Source organism: Leptonychotes weddellii, chromosome 7, assembly GCF_054177405.1.
Source record: "Leptonychotes weddellii isolate Sample4059 chromosome 7, ASM5417740v2, whole genome shotgun sequence".
Classification (NCBI taxonomy): domain Eukaryota; kingdom Metazoa; phylum Chordata; class Mammalia; order Carnivora; family Phocidae; genus Leptonychotes; species Leptonychotes weddellii.
Window position 1 is genome coordinate 117,672,700 of NC_138375.1, and position 22,211 is coordinate 117,694,910.

Here is a 22,211-nt window from a genome sequence, read left to right on the forward strand (position 1 = left end):
TAAATAAATAAAATCTTTAAAAAATAATATTGAAAGATTAATAAATAATAAAAATAAATAAAAATACTCCTAAAAAAGCAGGGGGCGCCTGGGTGGCTCAGTCGTTAAGCGTCTGCCTTCGGCTCAGGTCATGATCCCAGGGTCCTGGGATTGAGCCCCTCATTGGGCTCCCTGCTCAGTGGGAAGCCTGCTTCTCCCTCTCCCACTCCCCCTGCTTGTGTTCCCTCTCTCACTGTGTCTCGCTCTGTCAAATAAATCAGTAAAATCTTCAAAAAAAAAAAAAAAAGTTTCATGAACAAATGAATTATAGTATTAAATTTTCTTAAAAGGCAAGACAGTCTAATAACTATTTCAACAGTATAAAGTAATATAAACAGAGAAACTAAACTTCTAACAACATCTATGTAAAATGGAATTTTGAAGAACTTTTCCACAAATTTTTGTATTCTCTTAATTTTCCACAGTTCTGTCAGCAAAAATTTGTTGTGTGCCTACTTTGTGCTGGGTACTGTTCTAGACACAGGGAGTGTAGCGGTGGAAAAACTAGACACAGCCCTTGTTCTCAAGTAAATTATGTTATCCACAAATTGCACAGTGAGTGAATTTCATATTTGAAATAACCCAAAGACACGCTTTTGAAAAAAAATTTTTTGCTACTGATTCTCCTTCAGAACTGATACTCCAGGTTTCCCTTGAATCACCATTAAACTGTTGAAAGTGTAGGCTGATAAGAGGTATACTAAAGGAGAATAAGTCGTCTTTCACTGATACATATCAAGTTAACTTCTAGGAGCATCATATGTTGCTATATAAATGAAGGCAATATTTTCTTAACATTAAGAGAAATTTTCAGTATTTTGTCAACTATGCCTTAAAATTCAGGGTTTTAGTTGTCTTTCTGAATGAATTGCTGGCTATCTTTTTTTTTTTTTCTTTTGAGTGCTGGCCATGCCCTAGGCACTGTTGTAAGCACTCAGTGTGTATGTAGCTTAGTATGTATAAACTCGTTTCATTAAGACAAAGGTCCTACGATAGGTACTCTTGTTAAGCCCACTTAGAAATCAAGAAACGGGGGCACGGAGAGGTTAAATAACTTGCCCAGAGTCACTCACCCTGTTAGTGGCAGGGTTTGAATACAGATTTCAGGAGCTTGTGGTTTTAACCATTACATCATTTTTCTCCGAGTATTTGGTCAATTATGAAGGTCCCCCTGATGTCATTTGGTGACTAAAAGAAGAAAGAGTAAAATAAGCTTTATTAGTTTGCATAAACAGGCATAGGTTGTTTTCTGACAGTGTAAAGTAATATAACCAGATCTTTTTCTTTTTAAAAATATACAAGTTCTATGTGTTGATTATTTTTCAAAGTTAACGTATAAACTATCTTTTTAAAAAGATTCTTAAAACCTTTTTTTTTCTCTGTAGCTTGACTCATGGTATGTTATTTTAAACGGCACTGTAGAAATCACTCATCCAGATGGAAAAGTTGAAAATCTCTTTATGGGAAATAGTTTTGGAATTACTCCCACTCTGGATAAGCAATACATGCATGGAGTTGTTAGGACTAAAGTAGATGATTGTCAGGTAAGTTTATCTCTTTGCTCTTGTATTCTCATTTGTTGATTTAAAATGGCTGAGACTGTTTTTTCTTCCTCAAAATAAAATAGCTTGATTTGAGAATTGGGCATTTTCAGAAGCTCACAGTTAATCAAAGGAAACTAGATTTTGTGTCTGACTCAAACATTTGTGGAATTGAACAAAGTATAAATTTTTAGAAGAGATGATACGAAATGTTGGTTTGTTAAATCTCTGTTGGGTAATAGCCAGTTTAGTCCTTTTTTTTTTTTTAAATAAAGGAAAGAAATAGGAACTTCTGAGTTGTTTCTAACTTACTCCTGCTTCATGTTTTCTTTGCCTAGCGTCAGTTTTGAGAGAAGTAGATGTTCACTTCTCCTTTTAGAGCAGAATTCAAAAGGATTTAACCTCTTTGGTCTCTTTGTATGTAAATTATTTATTTTACCTTGATTTTTGTTAAGGGTTAAAGGGATTGAATAAAAGAGAAACTGATGCCACTCGATTTCTTACCTTTGTGCTCTGCCTTGGTGCATAGTGATACATTTATGTACTACAGGTTCATTAACTGTCCCCATGTTATTCTTGGACAGTTTGTCTGCATAGCCCAGCAGGATTATTGGAGAATTTTAAATCATGTGGAGAAAAACACCCATAAAGTTGAGGAAGAGGGAGAAATTGTTATGGTGCATGAGCACCGTGAACTAGATCGGAGTGGAACCAGGAAAGGACACATTGTAATCAAGGTGGGTGTTTTTATTTATTATTCTAGTCACTGATAGAATAAAGCTTTCTTGTTTATAAGGCTTTGAACCACTTTTTGTGCAGTGCAAGATAATTCACTAACTTTAGAATGTGTTGGTTTTGCTTTTTTCTACGTTGGTTTTTACACACTTTAATAAGCGTGACATTGCCGTTTAATATCAGTATGGGTAGGATATTATTTTAGAATACACTGGTCAAAGTTTTCCTTTCCAAATTCATTTTATGGTCCATTGACAATGGGAGTTAATTTCATCAAACACAGCAGTAAGCCAGAGAAAGAAATACCATATGATTTCACTCCTATGTGAATTTAAGGAAGAAACTAATGGACGTTAGGGGGTGGGAAGGCAAACCAAGAAACAGACTCTTAACTGTAGAGAACAAACTGAGGGTTGCTGCATGGGGAAGTCATTGGAGAGATGGGTTAAATGGGTGAAGGGTATTAAGGAGGGCACTTGTTGCAATGAGCACTGGGTGTTGTATGTAAGTGATGAATCACTGAATTGTACACCTGAAACTAATATTACACTGTATGTTAACTGGAATTTAAATAAAAACTTTTGGAACTTAAAAAAAAAAAAAAAAAACAGCAGTATTTAGAAACAAAACAGAAAATGAAAGGACTAGGGGTGCCTAGGTGGCTCACTTGTTAAGCGTCTGCCTTTGGCTCGGGTCATGATCCCAGGAGCCCCACATCGGGCTCCGTGCTGTGTGGGAAGCTTGCTTCTCCCTTTCCCACTCCCCCTGCCTGTGTTCCCTCTCTCTCTTTGTCTCTCTCTGTCAATAAATTAAAATCTTTAAAAAAAAAATTAAAGGACTAATCACAAAAGTATGAAAGTGGTAGATGAAGATGCAGAGTGCTTACTGGGTATTTATGGCATTGAAATAGGCATTATCTTCTCTGAACCTCAGCTTTCTTATCTGAAAATGATATGACAGGGCTTTATTAGGACTAAATGAGTAAACCAAAAGCCTTACTACATTGTAGAGTCTGAATATTAAACCCCATACTGTTTTCTGTAGCTCCCTCTCCCCTACCCTTTGTCCACTTGCCCCCTTGTCTCCCTCCTCCCCCTCTCCCAATACCCTGTCTCTTGGAAGATCTCTAGATTGTAAAATAGAGAAATTATAGTTGAAGTAGAGGAAATAAAAACGTATAACCATTTCTCTTTTCAACTTAGTCTTGGTTGCAAAATAAATAAATGTGTTATTATTCATTACAAATGCATGAACTTATTAAATAATGTGAAGGACTGATGTCAGATCCATTTTTCCTCAGGAGTCAGGCTATTCTGCAACACTTTTTCTTTTCCTAAACTGATAAATATAAGCTTTATATGTAGAAAAGATGAACATATGGGTGGATTGCCATAGACTATCTTTTTATGGGGGTTCATGTTTTTTTAATTCTTTAAATAATTACAACCTTAGATAATAGTTGCAAGAACAGTATTGTGCTCCCTCACTCAGAATCCCCAACTGCTCGTTAGCATTTCACTGCACTTTCTCCATTGTCAGCAATCTTTCTCTGAGTCATTTGAGAACAGTCTGCAAGCCTGATGCATCACTCCTAAATATTCCATTGTGTATTTCCTAAAAACAACACTCTCCAACACCATGGAACCCTTCAAGTTGGGAAATAAAAATTGATACAGTACAACCATTCAGCCCACAGACCCTATTTAGATTTTCACCGACTATCCCAGCAATGGCTTTGTCCTTTCTCATCCAGCATCTCACCCAGGAACAGTTCATATTCTCAGCAGTTATAAAGAATACACACCTTTTATTCTGTAGTGTCATCCTCAGTGTGGATCTTTCCAATGTTTCCTCATGAGCAGACACAAGTCATGCTTTTCTGGCAGGAATTCCACAGAAATGATATTCTATTCTTCTCAGTGCATCATATCAGGGAGCATGTAATGTCAACCTGTCCCACAATTGGTGAAATCTACCTCAATCATCTGGTCATGTTGATGTCTGTCACATTTGTTCACTATCAAGTCACCATTATACCCTTTGTAATTGTTCAGTGTTTGGAGGAGAGATATTTTGACATAGTGTCAGTAAATCCTGCTAACTTCTGTCCTCCAGTCTTCCATTGACTTCTGCCTGAAATGGTGATTTTCTCCCCCCGCCCTTTTTTTTTTTTTTACATTTATTATCTTTTTCTCTAAGGATGAATATTATCTTTTCCCCCATCACTCAGTTATTTGGTGGATTTGTGTGTTGTACTCTCTCACCATCATTGTTGTTCCAGTGGTCAGGTTGTCCCAGATTTGGCCAATGGGACTTTCATAAGGCTGACTCCTATATCCTTTTGACATGTCCCCATCATTTTTTGAGAGCTTTCCTATTATCTGGCAAAACAAGGTGTTCAGGCTCATCTTGTGCTTTTCCTGTTCCAGCTTTGGAATCAGCCATTTCTCCAGAGAGCCCTAGATCCTACTAGTGGAGAATAGCATTTAAAAACTAAGATCTTTGGGGAGCGTGGCTGGCTGAGTTGGTGGAACATGTGACTCTTGATCTTAGGGTTGTGGGTTTGAGCCTCAATTGGGTTGAGAGATTACATAAAAATAAAATCTTTTAGGGACGCCTGGGTGGCTCAGTTGGTTAAGCGTCTGCTTTCGGCTCAGGTCATGATCCCAGGATCCCGGGATCGAGCCCTGAGTCGGGCTCCCTGCTCAGTGGGCAGTCTGCTTCTCCCCCTCCCGTTGCCCCCTCCCACTCTGTGTGTCTGTCTTTCTGTCTCTCTTTCTCTCATGCGCTCTTGCTCACTCTCTCAAATAAATGAATAAAATCTTTAAAAAAAAAAACCAACAACAACCACCCAAGATCTTGGCACTTAGTCTTTCATTCCTACTTAGGTGTCATTGCTTTTAGTATATGTGCTGCCGAAGCGAGCACGGTGTCATTGCTTTCAGAACCTCTGATCAGACACAGCAAGGAAAGATGTGTATTTACTATATAGTATATTTATATTAAATGTATATTTACAGTAAATGCATATGCATATATAACTTTGTATATGTCTCCATCTGTTTGTAATAATCATGAGTTCATACGAGCATACCGAGTTGCAGTGCTGTGCCACAGTTTTTCCTGGCCTTTCTCTTTTCATATTTGTAAATGCCTTCTCCTGCAGTGGCTCTTGTTATGCTCTGTGTATTCACTTACTTGCTCGTTGTAACCAGTCTCTGTCATGCTAGTGTCACCATTTCAGTCATCTCCCTTGCCTGCCAACTCTGCTCACCCTGTCTCCCAGAATCCCACCTTGTTGGATACTAGTGAGCCCTTTGGTGACATGCTTCTGCATGACTATGGGGCTCACCTTTAAATATAGTTTTGAATATATGGCTTAGTGTCTACAGGTATCCTGCCCCAGTGATTTAGCTAGTCAGAATAATAAACTTTCTTTAACATGTTGATCAGTTCTTCCCCCAACTTAATTATACATAAATCTAAGAACCAGGTTTAAATACCTCAACTCAAGATTGGCCTTTGAAAGTTAAGCCCAATTTGGTACTCTTTGACTTAGATTGTTTTGGAGGGTGGAAGAAGAATAGGAATGACCTGTGGTTGCCTTATCCCTTAAATACGTTATATGAAAAACCTTACTTTGACTTCCTTCTAGAGAAATGATTTATATACCTTTTTTAAAGTAAATTCTTAGATAACATTGTTAGTATTGATGTATGTTTACCATACAGTTATTCTCACCAGTGAAATTGTTTGGGTGAATTGAAATTTGAGGTTATGTACAACAGTTGGTTTTTATATTTGGTTTAACATCTGGTTTATCTTTACATTTGTTCTGTGTACACACTTTTGAAAAGGCTGCAAAGGTAATAAATTTTAACATTGATTCAGAAGCTTAACGCAGAGCTGTAGATAAATGTTGTTTACATTCCTTTTTATAAATCTGGAGACAGGCAAGCAGTTAAAACTCTGAATTAATGTAAAAACTATATATAGAACTTCTGGTTCCTCTCAAGATGGTGAACTAGCATGGAGAAACTATAGAAAAAGAAACTTCTTTTCTAGGAAGTAAAAACAACAAAACACACTGTCTTGAACTGGTACGTTGTTCCTATAGCCTGGGGCAGAAGAGATTTGAAGATGATTAAATTTAGAGGAAAGGTTTTTTTGTTTTGTTTTGCTTTGTTTTGTTTTTTAAGTTTAACTCTGACTTATTCCATCTGGTGACTTAAGGTGTCATTCCCCCCCACCCCCACCCCAATTGTAGAAAAAGGCCACAACAGGGGTAAATCACTGAATTTCAAAAGCCCTGCTAGGATAAAATGACAATTAAAAAGGCTAAAACTGAGTAAATGTTGTTGGGTATTTTCATCCTCTGCCTTTTCTCTCTTTCAACCTCTGGGTGCTGGTGGATTGCAACCTGTAAAGACTACCTTCTCCCACTGCTAAGTATTTTAACGGAACTCTTCTTTGAGGAATTGTGTAATAGAGTGACTACAAAGGAAGTAATCAGTAGAGTTCTTTGTTTCCTCGGCTATTTGTTTATTTTATGATCTTTTCTATCCTTGGATTTTTAGGCAACACCTGAGCGTCTCATTATGCATTTAATAGAAGAACATTCTATTGTGGACCCAACTTATATAGAAGATTTCCTACTAACCTACAGGACATTTCTTCCAAGTCCTTTGGATGTTGGGATCAAACTACTGGAATGGTTTAAAATTGACAATTTACGGGATAAGGTTGGTTTTATAAATATGAAGGGCATGGAAGTGATTTTAACCTATAAATTTTATTCATAAAACCTTTTACAGTTGATAAATATTTATTTTGATAACAAAACTAACTTCACCTAAAAAACATAGCTCTACTTAGTTACTTTTGTGGGAAAAAGCATGTTAAAAAGTGGATATAAGCCTTTAAAGTTAATAACTGAAATAGTCTGTGATATAGTTATAAACTCAGAAAACGTGACAGCTGCATAAGAGTATTTTTGAACTTTATCAAAATGTTTGTTTCTGAAGGAGATCAGTAAAACACTTAAAACTTAATAGTTTAGAAAGAATATTCACCAAGTAAAATATTTTCAGGGGAGCTTAGATTGTTTGTAAGCCCCAAAATAGAAATATGTTGATTTTTGAGTTAAAGACTTCATAATCATTTTAAAACAATTAGTCTTTTAGATCTTAGTATCTCTCTGTTGTGACTTATTTTAATCTACATTTAAGTATTTTTTTTTTTGCATTAAACATTGTTTGCTATTTTAAACCATCTTACCTTATTTCACAGGCTGTTTGTACATTCAGTGGAAAGACTAGCAATACCTCAGCAAATTGGTAGGAAGTTCTTATTTTAAGAAAAATAAAAGTAGGGTCATAATTGCTTGGTATGTCTTTCTGAGTTATGTCTTTTTTTAAATTATTAACATATAATGTATTATTTGTTTCAGGGGTACAGGTGTGTGATTCATCAGTCTTAAACAATACACAGCGCTCAGCACAACACATACTCTCCCCAGTGTCCATCATCTGAGTTATATCTTAAAAGAAATAATTAGATGTACCTGGACTCTGGAATTCCATTGTTTAGGAAACTAAAGTGTTTTAAACTACAGGCTTGCCTCCCCACCCCCTTTGGAGTTACATGTAGTTACTTGAGTGCCTGAGGAGATAAAGGTATGCTGAAGAATGAGCAAAAATATGAGTGAGGGACAACTAGATATTCACATGCAAAAGAATGAAATTGGACCATTACCTTACACCATATACAAAATTAACTCAAAATGAGTCAGAGACCCTAAATACAGGAGCTAAGACTATAAAACTCTTAAAAGAAGAGGTTAAAAAATCATGACCTTCTTAAACTTTTTTGTATTCATATGTATTGTTTAAATCTTTACAATGACGTGCTGTTTTTACAAAAATAAAACCTTTTTTTAAAACTTAAAAAAAAGAAAAACCATGACCTTGGATTTGAGATACGCTATCCAAAGCACAAACAACAAAGGACAAAAAACAGATAAATTAAACTTCATCAAAATTAAAGCCTTAAATTGAAAGAAAAGACAAGTGGAATGGAAGAAATATATTTGCAAATCTTATATCTGATAAGGATCTAGTATCCAGAACGTATAAAGAACCCTTGCAGTTCAACAGCAAAAAGAGAACACAACATAGAAATGTGTTTGCTAGCCATTTATATTTCTTCTTTGGAAAATAGTCTATTCAAGCCTTTTGTCCAAGACTATTTTCCAAAGAAGATATATAAATGGCTAGCAAACACGTGAAAAAGATGTTCAACACCATTATTCATAGGGAAATGCAAATCAAAACCACAGTGAGATTCTACTTCACACTGACTAGGATGGCTTTTAAAAAGGAAAGGAAGTAACAAGCATCGCCAGGATATGGATGTGGAGAAAATGGAATTCCCATACATTGTTGGTAGTAACGTAAAATGTTATAGCTGCTCTGGAAAACAGTTCGGCATTTCTTCAAAAAGTAAAACTTAGAATTACCAGATAGCCCCACAGTTCTCCTCCTAGGTATTTATCCATAAGAACTGAAAACAGGTATGCAAACAGAAACTTAGATACAGATGTTCATAGCACTACTGACAATAGCCAAAAGGTAGAGACAACCCAAACGTCCATAAACTGGTGGATGGGTAACAAACTGTGGTATAGCCATGTAATGAAACGTTACTCAGCCATAAAAGGGAAAAGTAGTACAAGCTGCAACATGGATGAACCTTGAAAACATAATGCTAAGTGAGAGAAGCCAGACACGAAAGGTCACATTTTGTATGAAATATCCAACATAGGCAAAATACACAGAGACAGAAAAGCATATTAGTGGCTGCTTGGAGAGGGCAGAAAGTGAGGTGGCTCCGTAACCGGAATGGGGTTTTCTTTTGGGGTGATAAAAATGTTCTGGAACTAGGGAGTGGTGATAGTTGCACACCATTGTGAATGTGCTAAATGCCACTGGGCTGTACACCTTAAAGTGTTTTAAATGGTGGCTTTTATGTGTATTCTACCACAGTTTAAAAAATATATAACTTAAGTTACTTCCATTATTAGGTGCATGATTCAGTTCAGCTTCCATTAACTTTTCTGTTAATCTGTGACGCAAAGTAAGCAAATCACTTTACAGCTTTGAAAAGTCACAGTATAATGACGTAAGTTCAGATGTGCTTATGTTAGGACTTTTGGTTAAACATGTGCTTGGCTATATAAACACTTTTGATACGATTGCCTCCCCTTAGAAGCTCACATTTTAGGATACTCTCTGAGGTATACATCCTGTGTACTTCTTACAGCTTAGCATGCAGGTTTGTGGTGGGGTTTTTTTGTCTGTTTTGTTTTTTCATGAGGGTACAGTCTTGGCACTCTGTGTTGCTTGTGTCCTCCAGGAAACAAAAGGTCAAAATAAACCATGCCTCTCTGTAAGAATGAACCTTTTGCATGCAGGATAGGGGGTGAAGGGATTAGCCATAAAGCTCCGTCCACCCTCAGTTCTTGGACATGCTTTTGGAATATACTTCTGCAGAAAGAATGCCTTTCATAACTGTATGCTTCCTCCTTCATGTTTCCACAGGTGACACGGATTGTGTTATTATGGGTAAATAATCATTTTAATGATTTTGAAGGTGATCCTGCTATGACTCGATTTCTGGAGGAATTTGAAAAAAATCTGGAAGATACAGTAAGACTCAAAAGAATTTATCTTCTTCAAGGTTTAGGGATTTTCCTCATCCCCAAATAACAGCAACTCAGAACAACTTTTATCTTCTCCTGTGTCTTGAGTCTGCTCTGAGAACTCCACATTTATATTCTAGATTCTGCTCATTCTCTGCCACTAACCCAAGCGAAAATCAGGCTTCCTCCTGACTCTTCTATTTTCGTTTTAAGACTAATGAGAATGCTATCTCCAGTCACCCAAGCTTATGAACTCTTGTGTATTTGTGGGCCCCCTCTCTCTTTTCCTTGAATTCCCTGACCCAGGTGTTCATTCGTTGCTAAAGTCACCTAAGTCACTAATTGTGGCAGTACCCATATTCCCTATAGTCCCTTTCTGTCTGCCATTCCTTTTTCACTCCCCATTTAAAGCCTCATTTCATCATGCCTCATCTATTGTAATAACTAGCTAATTTTAGTTCTGGTATTTTTTCTAGTCCATTTTGTTGCCAAAGATTGTTTTTAAACTATAAATGAGATGAATATTTCTCTCTTTGTCAGTAAACTGAAGTATTTCCTACCAAAGTAATTCCTCATCCATATTCAGGTTCCTCACCTACATTTTCAGTCTGTGCACCTTTGATTTTAACCAACCAGATTATTTTATATTCTTTACCAGTTCTCAGGTTTGAATTCTTTTCTTCTAGTGTTGCTGTTTGAACTCTATGCAACTTTCAAGGCCTATTTTATGTATCAGCGCTATATTAGGCATTCTGAGTCTCCCTTCTGCATGTGATTTCACTTGTTCCAAATATACAACACCTAAGATAATCCCCTCAAGGTCCTGTTAACTTTCACAGTTGCTATTTATAATTCCATTTACTCTGTCACGTAAAAACTTTGAACTGCAACTGGATTTATGTCCTCCAACTTGAAATTTTAGGAAGTAAATTAATAATCAGCTCAGGAGTTAGTTTGCCTGAATTAACATTCAAATTATACCACTTGTTAGGCATGTAAACTTGGACAAGTAGCCCAGCCCTTTATGCAATTGTCTTTACAAGTAGTAGCCCCTAGTTTCTGGGGATTGTTATAAGGATTATAATGAGCTAATGAATGTAACAATCTGGGGGGGAAAAAAAAACCTGGCACATTGCAAATGCCCAAGAACCATTGCTGTTACTCAGAGTGTAAGTGGATTGAGTTGAAAAAGGGATTTCTAGATTTCTGGCAGATTTCTGTCCGTTCCCTTACCTCTTAGTTCCTGTAGCCTTCTCAGCAGCCCTTCAGCTCTGTGCAAAATGGGAAGAATGAACAGAGACAGGAGAACTTGATTAAGAGGATGTAGAAGCTTACCACCATCATTTGGGTTTTCCATTGGGCTAATGGAAAATAGATATTGCCTTACAATCATGGGATTTCTTTTTTGATATCATTCAGTCATCAGGTATTTATTCAGTTCTACTTTATACTTCCAAGGTGTTGTAAGGCTTGGCCCCTGTCCTGAAGAAACTTTAGTTGCTCTTTATGGGCATGAGATTTACACATACTATGCTATTTGAGAATAGTTGAATATTAAATTGGTATTAAAATCTGAAACTGAGAATATTACTAAGGTTAAGAAAGATCTAAAATAATATAGGAATAATAAACCCAGAAGAGGTAGGGACTTGAATGTATCTTTCAGTATGACTGTATTCAGAAAGGTGGTTCAGGTCTTTTAAGGTTTTAAATGAAGGTTTATAAAGATTCTGGATTTATGTAATAGCCAGGAGATGAGCAAGGTAGGAAAGTTCAGGCCATGAGAAGTAATGTTTTGTCTTCCCTCTCTAAATGAGACATCATTTTAAACTCTTTTCTAACCTGTGATTATCGAGCAGTTTTTAAAAACTGTATTGCGAGATCATCTTCTTGACAGTGCTCTGGGGTGGAAGTTTTCCCTCCTGTTTTATTTATGCTGGCTTACATGTTCTTTAATCTGTATTTCATCAAGGTAACTCAGATTCTAATAATTTTAGGTGATTTTTAAAAGCCTATAGGAATAGATACATAAATTTATGTGCATTATACCCTTTTTTACTTTTTTAGAAAATGAATGGTCATCTCCGGTTATTGAATATTGCCTGTGCTGCAAAGGCCAAATGGAGACAGGTGGTGCTGCAAAAGGCTTCCCGGGAGTCCCCTCTACATTTCAGCCTTAACGGAGGGAGTGAGAAGGGGTTTGGTATTTTTGTTGAAGGAGTAGAACCTAGTAGCAAAGCTGCTGATGCTGGACTGAAACGTGGTGATCAGGTAAGTAAATAACCACCCACATGAATTAAAACCTTTTTGGAAGTAATATGTCTGCTGCTTTTTTTCACATGTGATATTTCTTCAAGTAACCATGATCCACTTAAGGAAATACAAATAAAAATTAAAGTGAGGGGTGCCTGGGTGGCTCAGTCGGTTAAGTGTCTGCCTTCAGCTGAGGTTGTGATCTCGGGGTCCAGGGATCGAATCCCTGCTCAGTAGGGAGTCTGTTTCTCCCTCTGCCCCCCCCCCTTGTGCTTGCTTGTGTGTGTGCCCTCTCTCTCAAATGAATGAAATCTTTTTAAAAATAAAAAAAATAAAAATTTAAATGTAAGTGGCCAAAGATTACCATAAGTGATGGTTTCAGCTTAAAAGGTGTTCATCTGGTAACAGACCTACATGCATAAGCAGAGGAAGCCAGGTGAGAGACTAGGAGAAAGGAGACACTAGGAAGAAGTTGGTGGGGATTTATTCTCTCCATTAAGACTTCAGGTAGCTAAAGAGCGAGCATTGTGTTCCCAGATGTGATTCCTGACAACCTTGTTACTAAAAAATGTAATTCCTAAGCCCACCTCGGTTCTATTAATCGTACTAGTCACATTCTCCAGAGATGAGCTCTAGGAATCTGTGTTTTTACCACAGCTCTCTAGGTGATTCTCAGGCACACCAAAGAGCAGTTTTTCAAGTTCAGGTGAATCACTTGGGAAGGTTATGTTTTCCCATTTTAAAATTCTACTAGTTCATTTACTCATTTAGAATGTAGCTTTATTTAACTTTTAACCATACTAATGCACTTTCCTTTTAAAATAATGAATGCATTCACATTATAAAAAGTTCTATACTGCAGAGCAGGGGTTCTCAACCGGGAGTGATTTTCTCCCTCAGGAAACATTTGGCATGTCTGGAGATATTTTTGATTCTCATGACCTAGGGGATGCTACTCGCATCTAGTGGATAGAGGCTAAGGATGCTGCTGAGCAGCCTACAACATGCTGCAACAGCGCATCCCTCACAATAGAGTTACCCAGCCCAAATATCAAAGGGTTAAGAAACTGATTTAGAGTTATAATGATCCTCTTCTTCCCCTAAGGGAAATTTTAAAAAATAGAGATTTCTGGGCCTAACTCCACTGTAGTCATTAAGAATATCTAGTAGCTAGAATTCTAGAGTCAGTGTATTTATTGTTCTAGTATTTTATTTTAAATACATTTAAGCATCTCATTCTTCACAGAAAAGAAAACCATAAAATCAAATGATTTCATTAAGAGAAAATTTATCAGCTTTTTACTTCTTTCCTCAGTCTTCCCAGTTATTTTTAAATTATCTGAAATTTTAGATTAGCTATTAAGTCATTTTTAACATTGTTTATCTTAAGAATACTTTTGACATTTGCATTAAGTTCCGCGAGTTTATCACTAACAACCATGTAGACATTTATAACTGTCTTACTGATGTCACTGATCACCTCCATTTCATCTATGCCCTGTGTCTCCATTATTGTGTTTCATTTCGCAGTTGTCTTCTAGTACTACTGGTACCTTTTCTAGTACTTTTCTCAAAAAGGGCCAATAGGTACTATAGTTTTATGTGTCCTTGCATGTCTGATAATGCTCTTGTTCAGTGGAGTATAATATTCTTTGGTCAGTTATTTTTTTCCCTGAGAACTTTGATGTTAGAGAAAAGTATCACATTATTTTAGTATGGCCCAAGAGAAGTCCAAGCCAATCTTTATTTTTCTTTTCTAGCTTTGTTTGTTTGTACCACCACCCACTACTACACAGTGATGCTTACAGATTCTTTGTTCTCTGTCCTTGGAATTCAAAATTTTCATTGCGCTGTGTTAAGTCTCTTTATTATCTTTTCATGGTACTAGATGAACCAGTTCAGTATGTAGACTCAAGACTTTTTTCAACTCTGAATTTTACTTCTGTGATTTTTTTTTTTTCTTTTCATAGTATTTTGCTTCTCAATCTTTCTTTTATCCTGTTGGAATCATTGTGTCAATCCCTGATATCTGTCCTGTACGCTCCTTTTTTTTTTTTTCCGTTATGTTTATCTCTTTATCCTTTTTTGTTAGAACTAGTATTTTTTAAGAAACTTTATGTATGGTTTTGAGGTACAGCCAAGTTTGGGAAGCCCTGCTGTGAAGGTTGAGCCGTGTCATGTGGAAGAACTCATCACAGTGGTGCTTTTTGCTTGACTTGCTGGTTCATTCATTGTCAGGAAATACATAGATGTCTTCAGAGTATCACTTTGGAATGAGTTCTCTCTCTTAAATGGAGTAAATTTGCTTTTAGAGATTTCAATAAAAGTTGCGCATATATACACAGGCACTAATTTTTATCATCTGATCTAACATTAAAATTTTTCCTTCATATATAAGCCATACTGCGTTTTTTAAAAAAAAGTCTTCAATATGATCTTGGAATGCACTTTCAAAAAATGTTTTTAGTAGATATTTGGGGAAATACAATAAAGAGAAAAATAATTAAGTAGTAACCCCACTTCTCACAGAGATAACCATTGTTCACATATGGTGGGTGCATTTTGTTCAAGTTTCATTTTTTTCACCATTAAACTTAAGGTTGCAGAAGTAACTAATATTGTTTTTGTCATAATTTGTTTTACAAATGCTTTTCTCAAGATAATGGAAGTAAATGGACAAAACTTTGAAAATATTACATTTGTGAAGGCCCTTGAAATTTTAAGGAATAATACTCATCTTGCACTTACTGTGAAGACCAACATTTTTGGTGAGTTTTGTTGTAAAAACTGAGGCTTTTTGTTTGTTTTTTGGTTTGTTTGGTAATAAAGAAAAAAGGTATTACAATGAAAAAAATAGTAAAATGTAAACAGGTTCTCTCTGAGCTCTTAAATAAACATTTTTAGGGTCCTTAATGTTGAGATATGGTACTGTGTATTCTAGAATTTTCGTTTTTCATTATTTGTATTATTTTGATGTTTTAGAAATAAGATTTAAAATAGGTGTAGAAGTATGTTCAGTTAGTCATTTATGAAATGTCTTCTGAGGAGGTTTTATGTACTTTGCTGGGAGGCACAGTGAGTGAACTTAGAATGATCTGAATGAAGCATAAAAGTCACAGTCGTTTATTTCCCCTGCTAATGTGCACATCATAGTACTGCTAAAGTTTTAACTGCCTTCCTGAAATAAAATATGAATGCCAGATTAGCTCTTTTGTGAAAATAAATGGAGGAAAACAATCAGTGAATTCCAGATTTTTAATAATGGTGTACTCTACCTTTCTATGTAAAAATGCTGATTACTGTGTCTGCAGTGTGTTTTGATCATGCTTCTGTTTGAATGAAGCAAAGACTAAGCTTGTACTTACATTTTGTTTTCTTTTAGGGAAGACTTACTGTAACTTCGTTTCATTAGATACCAGAGGATATTCTCTGAAATTCTGAGAAGGGCAACAATAAAAACAGTATAATAATTTGAAAATTATCAAAGAAAATTTAAGGGTCTTTATGAAGTAAGGGGGAAAAATTCATATGGGTCATTTTGGTTGCAATTTGAAAACTAGGAGTTGAATTTAAAAGCTGTGCCTATGGAAAAGGAAGTGTGTTTTATTTTTTCACTTTGACTCCTCCTTAAACTGCACTTAGTCATAGTGAAAAATGAAACATTTGGTATTTTTCCTCTTTTCACTTGAGTCCTTTCTACTGAATTATGTCCTCTTAAATCTGATACATAACTGTCTATTTGCAGTTTATCAATACTATACTTTTTAGTGTAAAATAAGTAAGCCTTCACAGTTTCTGGATTTCTTGAGTTTGAACTAGTATCTAGAAACAAAACTTGTGGGTTAAATTTAAAAGATTCTGATTTTGTAAAAAGGAAAGCAGAGCTTGCTCTGACACTTAGAGCAAATGATTCTCCAAGCTTGACTTTCTCCAGCTGTATTTCATAAGGCTCTTACACAGATCAAACACCTTTAACTTTTTCTGCCAGCACATAATAATTACTAAATGGTATCAACTATTATGTATAAAAACATAGAGATAGTAAGTTTGGTGGTTAATACCATGACCCGTGGAAGACAGAAAAAGGAGATCTGAAGGATATAAAAGGCAGAGAAGCCACAACCTTAGAACTCCTTGAGTGGTAAGAAACAACTGCCCAGCAGAACTCTAGATTGGATGTGGCACAGGGTAGGCATGATGTGGTACTGCAAAAGGGGCCCGTGTCCTCCACACCTTGTTCCTTATCCTAGGCAAAGTATGGTCAGCGACTTTTACCCCAAACAAAACACCTAAGAGTATCTCGAAGGAATATTAATAAAACATTTGTAAAAATGGAGCATTTTAGTCTGGATGTCATACCTGGAATAAAGTCCTAGTAACTCTGGCATTGCAATGAAGAAAAGTTGCACAGTTAGGTCATCCTGTATAGAACTCACAGTCAGAACACCTGCAAGTAGGAGGGGTCCCCAGGTGGCTCAGTCAGTTAAGCGTCTGCCTTCAGCTCAGGTCATGATCCCAGGGTCCTGGGATCGAGTCCCACATTGGGCTCCCTGCTTAGTGGGGCATGTGCTTGTTGCTTTCCTCTGCTACTTCCTCTGCTTGTGTGTGTGTGCGTGCGCGCATGCGTGTACTGTCTCTTTCTCAAATAAAATCTTTTTAAAAGAAAGAGAGAGAGAAAGAAACAAACACCTACAATTAGGAAAACTGACCAGAAGACAGATTTGTTTAGATACCAGAGCAGACCATATTTGGTCATTTTGTGTTAATTAAAACTGATAGCCAGGCATAGGAGAATCAGGATCATTGAGGAAGCATGGTGGGGAACTTAATAAGTAAGCTTACAGATTCTGGAGAAAATAGTTAAAGAAGAGAGAAGAAAAACATTTCCAGAACTGTGCTCAGAGAGATTTAAAAATTCATCTCTTAAAACAAGAACAGGGTATTAGGAAAAAAGGAACAGTCCCTGAGAAAGAAAGAACTCAGAGTGACTTAAAACATGGCAGCAAAGACAAAAACATTCTGTAGAGGGAGTAGGTAATAAAGTTGAGGAAGTCTCTCAGACTATAGAACAACAACAATAAATAGCATTGAGCATTATTCCAGGAAATCTGAAAGAAAATGTGGAGAACAAAGTATTCATGCAACAGTAGTAGAGACTATCCCAGAGTGAAAGAAGGATGTGACTCTTCTAATTCAAAGGTCCACCTAAGATCTGTGCAAAATGAATTAAAGAAACTTGTTTTAACATTCTGTTTCCAGTATTGGCTGAGAACAACCAGGAAAGTTAGACTAAATATAAAAAGTAGCTACGACGAAGTATAAAAATTCAAGAAGAGAGCTAAGAACTACCTGACACAGAACAGAGAGAGAATCAGACCAGAAAGAGGTGAGCTGGAGCTGTATGTGCTCTGGGACATTCACCAGTACAGAAAAGCACCGAAGAGACAGCCTTTTTGGGCAATGGACTCCCAGGAAAAGGCTAAAGAGTTGGAATCCTGCAGTTGCTAGGAGAACAAAGTCTGCATGTGTCACATCCCTTCCTCCCCCTGCACTGAAACTACCCCAAAAGGATGCCTTTTTTCCCATGGACATTTTCAGTCCATAGATTGTAGCTGAGAAAAGGAACTGCTGGATAAAATATTACAGGTTTCTAGTTTAGAGAGCCCACCAGGGCCAGACCACTCTCACATAACAGCCTTTATTGAGGATTGGGACCTTGAAGAGCTAACTCTGAAGAGGATGCGACTGTACTCTAAACAGCTCAGAAGGACCTCAAGTTTTGGCCCTGTCTCTAGCCCCAGATGTCAGGTGCCTGGCAAAAGAACATAAAAATCCTCTTTTGAGGATTCTAGCAGTAACCTCTTATTTGTAATAATAATTTTTCAAGTACAGAGTCAAGCAAACAATCAAAGATTTTGAGGCTCTCTTAAAAGTCAGTGTAATCCACAACCAACAGAACTAGAGGAGCTCCAGAATATCAAACACAGACTGTGAGGTAACTGTCTTATATCTGTGAAGATAAAAATCAAATTAAGGGTTCCATTTACAGGTGAGATGGAGTAAACACATGCCACCCTTTATTTCCCCACTAAGATCAACAATAAAACCTGGCCAGAATCGTGATCCACCCATTGAAGAACTTGGAAAATTCAAAGTCCCACTACCAGCAGTGAATTAATCCTTTTTTTTTTTTTTTTAAATCCAGTATCTCCTGAGCTGAGCTGGCAAGCTGAAACCTGGATGTGTGCAAACTAATAAAGATTCAGGAAAAAGCTGATTTGAGGAGTAAGAAAGGGAATTCCCACAGTTTTTTTTTTCCCCCTCTTTTTTTTCTCCATTCTGTCAGGCCTCAGCCGCCAAGTAATCCAGTAGCAGTGACAGTAGCCTGCAACACAAGGTTGCACAAGCCAGAATTCTGAGGGAGGGGAACCTTCTTCACCCTTTAGTGGAGCTGTGGCTCCAAGAAGGCAAGGCCAACTTCATTGTTGTTTTCCCACACTCTCTCTGCCCTCCTCTTCCTTGGCCCCTAAAGTGCTACGGTGGGCAGTTTATTAGTTTATTTCTAGAGGACTGAAAAGGTTAACCTAAGGATAGTAGGTTGATAACTGAGATGGAGGAAGGAGACAACCCATAAAGTTGTTTATGAGATCCTGGGCTCACCTCCATCCTTTGTGTGTGTGGATGTGATCCTCCTTAGCATACCAGAGACTTGGAGAACTGACATGCCAGTAGACACACCTCTGCCCAGGTGCCAGACTGAGTAGTGGCACAAAGCAGACAGATGGAGATAGCACTCCAAAGCTTTCCAAATTGAACACGGGAACCACAGCCCACAGAAAGCTGAACACAGATAGCATCATGTTCCATAACTTATAAACAGGACTCAGAGCAATTTTAACTACAACAAGGATCCCTTAGTACAAGTCTCTCTATTTTGTTTGGGCTTGGTGGAACTTTTGAATTTGTGCGTTGACGTCTCATCACTTTAGAAATCTTGTGGCCATTATGACTTGAGATACTGCCTTTGCTACTATGTCTTCTTTCCGTGTGAGAGATCCTTTACTTACGTGTTAAAAGATGTGTGTCCCATGCATCTCTTAGCGTCTGTTCTGTTCTTTCCGTTTTTTTCCCCTACTTGGGCTTCAGTTTGGGTATTTTCTAATGACCTGCGTTTAAGCAAAGTTTTCCTATTTTCTTCTGTGTCGTCTGCTGTTGAATCCATGCAGTGACTTAATTTTAGATAATTAATTTTTTAGTTCTGGAATTCCCATTTGAATCTCTTTTATAAATTCCAGTTCTCTGTTGCACCATGTCTTCATCCATTTGATCTCTTCCCTATATTTTCTTTAATTTATTTATAATGGTTATTACAAAACTCTGTGTGTTAATTCCAAAATTGGGTTTTTATTCTCTGTGCCCCCTCCCTTCCCAGTTATCATTGTGTCTTATTTTGTGTGTCTTACAAATTTTTTTTTTTTTTTTTTGGTATGCTGTACTTAGTATATAAAGAAACCTAAGCAAGTAGGGAAATTAATATTTTTTCATAGAAAGGATTTGCCATTTCCTCTGGTTAAGCATGTAAATAAGGTAAGGGGAATTGGGCTGGGTGAGGCTGGGTTACAAAATTACTTAAAATGTATCCAGGTTTTAAACTGAGAGTGAGATTTGTCATGTGCTTGATGCAGGCCCCATCTCTAATGGAACTTTGTCTCTGAGCGCAGAGAGATTGTGGGAAATTGTACTCTGCTTTGTCAGCCTTGTCCTCCTACCCTCACCCCCAATCTCTACCTAAGGCATGGCTTTTGGTTCAGAGTCTGGTGGCTTTTTGTCTTTTTTTTTTGTTTAAGTTCAGCCCTTCAGAGATTTTGAGCTTTGCTTTTGAGCCTCCCTCCCCAAGCAGGTAAATATGTCATGTGTTTGTTGCACATCCATCCCTGTTGTGTGACTTTGTCTCCTAAGTACCGTGAGACTATACAAAATTTCCAACCAGTCCCCAGCCTCCTACATTGTCTTAAGAGTAGTTATGTCCCATGGAGGAAGGCAGCACTGCTTGGGGCTTCTTTGTATTCCAGTTTTTAGGCCAGTACTTGAAGCCCTTAGAAATTATTTTTCCTCAAGTAGAGTCCCTTTACCTCATTGCCACTTCGAGTTTAGAGAAGAAAACAACAGGCAATCTCAGTTGACCATCTTCTTGCCTTGGAATTTTAGCTCATCTCTTCCTCTTAGCTTTCACAGCTTTCTGACATCTTTGAAAAATCTCACCACTCAGATAATTAATTCTTAGCATTTTAATGTTTTAATAAAAGTAATACATGTGTATGTTTTGAAAATTAAAACATTAAAGAAAGGTATACAGTGGACCCTACTGTGTACAGTATTCTGGGTCTTTGCACAGGAGTTGATAAAGATTTATTTCTTGTGAATTGTTGAATAGAAATCTATTGCAGTATTATTATAATCTCTTGAACTAATGTGATATTGATGGGTGTTTTAGGTTGTTTCTAGTTTTTGCTGTTTATAGTGTTGAAATAAAAATCCTTTGTACTTTTATGCTTATGTAGATATACCTGTACGATAAATTTCTCATAGTGGAATTAATTTTGACAATACTGCACTTTGACTTTCCAAAAGTTTATCCCAATCTACACACACTTTTATTTACCATTGTATAAGAATGCTGCTGCTGTGGGTATAATCAACTTTATGGTTATTGATGCACATTTTTTTAAATTTTATTTTATTATGTTAGTCACCATATAATACATCACCAGTTTTTAATGCAGTGATCCACGATTCATTGTTTTCGTACAACACCCAGTGCTCCATGCAGTACGTGCCCTCCTTAATACCCATCACCGGGCTGACCCATCCCTCACCCCCCTCCCCTCTAAAACCCTCAGTTTGTTTCTCGGAGCCCATAGTCTCTCATAGTTTATCTCTCCTTCCGATTTCCCCCCCCTTCATTTTTCCCTCCCTTCTCCTAATGTCCTCCATGCTATTCCTTATGTTCCACAAATAAGTGAAACCATATGATAGTTGACTTTCTCTGCTTGAATTATTTCACTTAGCATAATCTCCTCCAGTCCCATCCATGTTGATGTAAAAGTTGGGTATTCATCCTTTCTGATGGCTGAGTAATATTCCATTGTGTATATGGACCACATTTTTTTTTATCCATTCATCTGTTGAAGGGCATCTCTGCTCTTTCACAGTTTGGCTCTTGTGGACATTGCTGCTATGAACATTGGGGTGCATATGGCCCTTCTTTTCACTACATCTGTGTCTTTGGGGTAAATACCGAGTAGTGCAATTGCTGGGTCATATGGTAGCTCTGTTTTTAATTTTTTGAGGAATCTCCACACTGTTTTCCAAAGTGGCTGTACCAACTTGCATTCCCACCAACAGTGTAAGAGGGTTCCCCTTTCTCCGCAACCTCTGTAACATTTGTCGTTTCTTGCCTTGTCAATTTTTGCCATTCTTACGGTGTAAGGTGGTATCTCAATGTGGTTTTGATTTGAATTTCCCTGATGACTGATGATGAACATTTTTTCATGTGTCTGTTAGCCATTTGTATGTCTTCTTTAGAGAAGTGTCTGTTCATGTCTTCTGCCCATTCTTTGACTTGATTATTTGTTTTTTGGGTGTTGAGTTTGAGAAGTTCTTTATAGATCTTGGATACCAGCCCTTTATCTGTAGTGTCATTTGCAAATATCTTCTCCCGTTCTGTGGGTTGTCTCTTTGTTGACTGTTTCCTTTGCTGTGCAGAAGCTTTTTATCTTGATGAAGTCCCAAAAGTTCATTTTTGCTTTTGTTTCACTAGCCTTTGGAGATGTATCTTGAAAGAAGTTGCTGTGGGCGATGTCAAAGAGGTTACTGCCTATGTTCTCCTCTAGGATTTTGATGGATTCCTGTCTCACATTGAGGTCTTTCATCCATTTTGAGTT

The 22,211-nt window shown here is 37.1% G+C and overlaps 1 protein-coding gene across 9 annotated transcripts in view; it reads left to right on the forward strand.

Moving 5' to 3' along the window:
• The window catches only part of RAPGEF6 (Rap guanine nucleotide exchange factor 6), a 194,369-nt gene that overhangs the window by 111,002 nt on the left and 61,156 nt on the right, over positions 1-22,211 (forward strand). For all 9 annotated transcript variants that reach the window (XM_006727876.3, XM_006727878.3, XM_006727877.3 and 6 more), the window contains 6 exons: positions 1,425-1,583; positions 2,165-2,317; positions 6,893-7,057; positions 9,914-10,021; positions 12,082-12,285; positions 14,927-15,035. In XM_006727876.3, the coding sequence (XP_006727939.2) occupies positions 1,425-1,583; positions 2,165-2,317; positions 6,893-7,057; positions 9,914-10,021; positions 12,082-12,285; positions 14,927-15,035 (898 nt within the window). The remainder of the gene's footprint in view (positions 1-1,424; positions 1,584-2,164; positions 2,318-6,892; positions 7,058-9,913; positions 10,022-12,081; positions 12,286-14,926; positions 15,036-22,211) is intronic.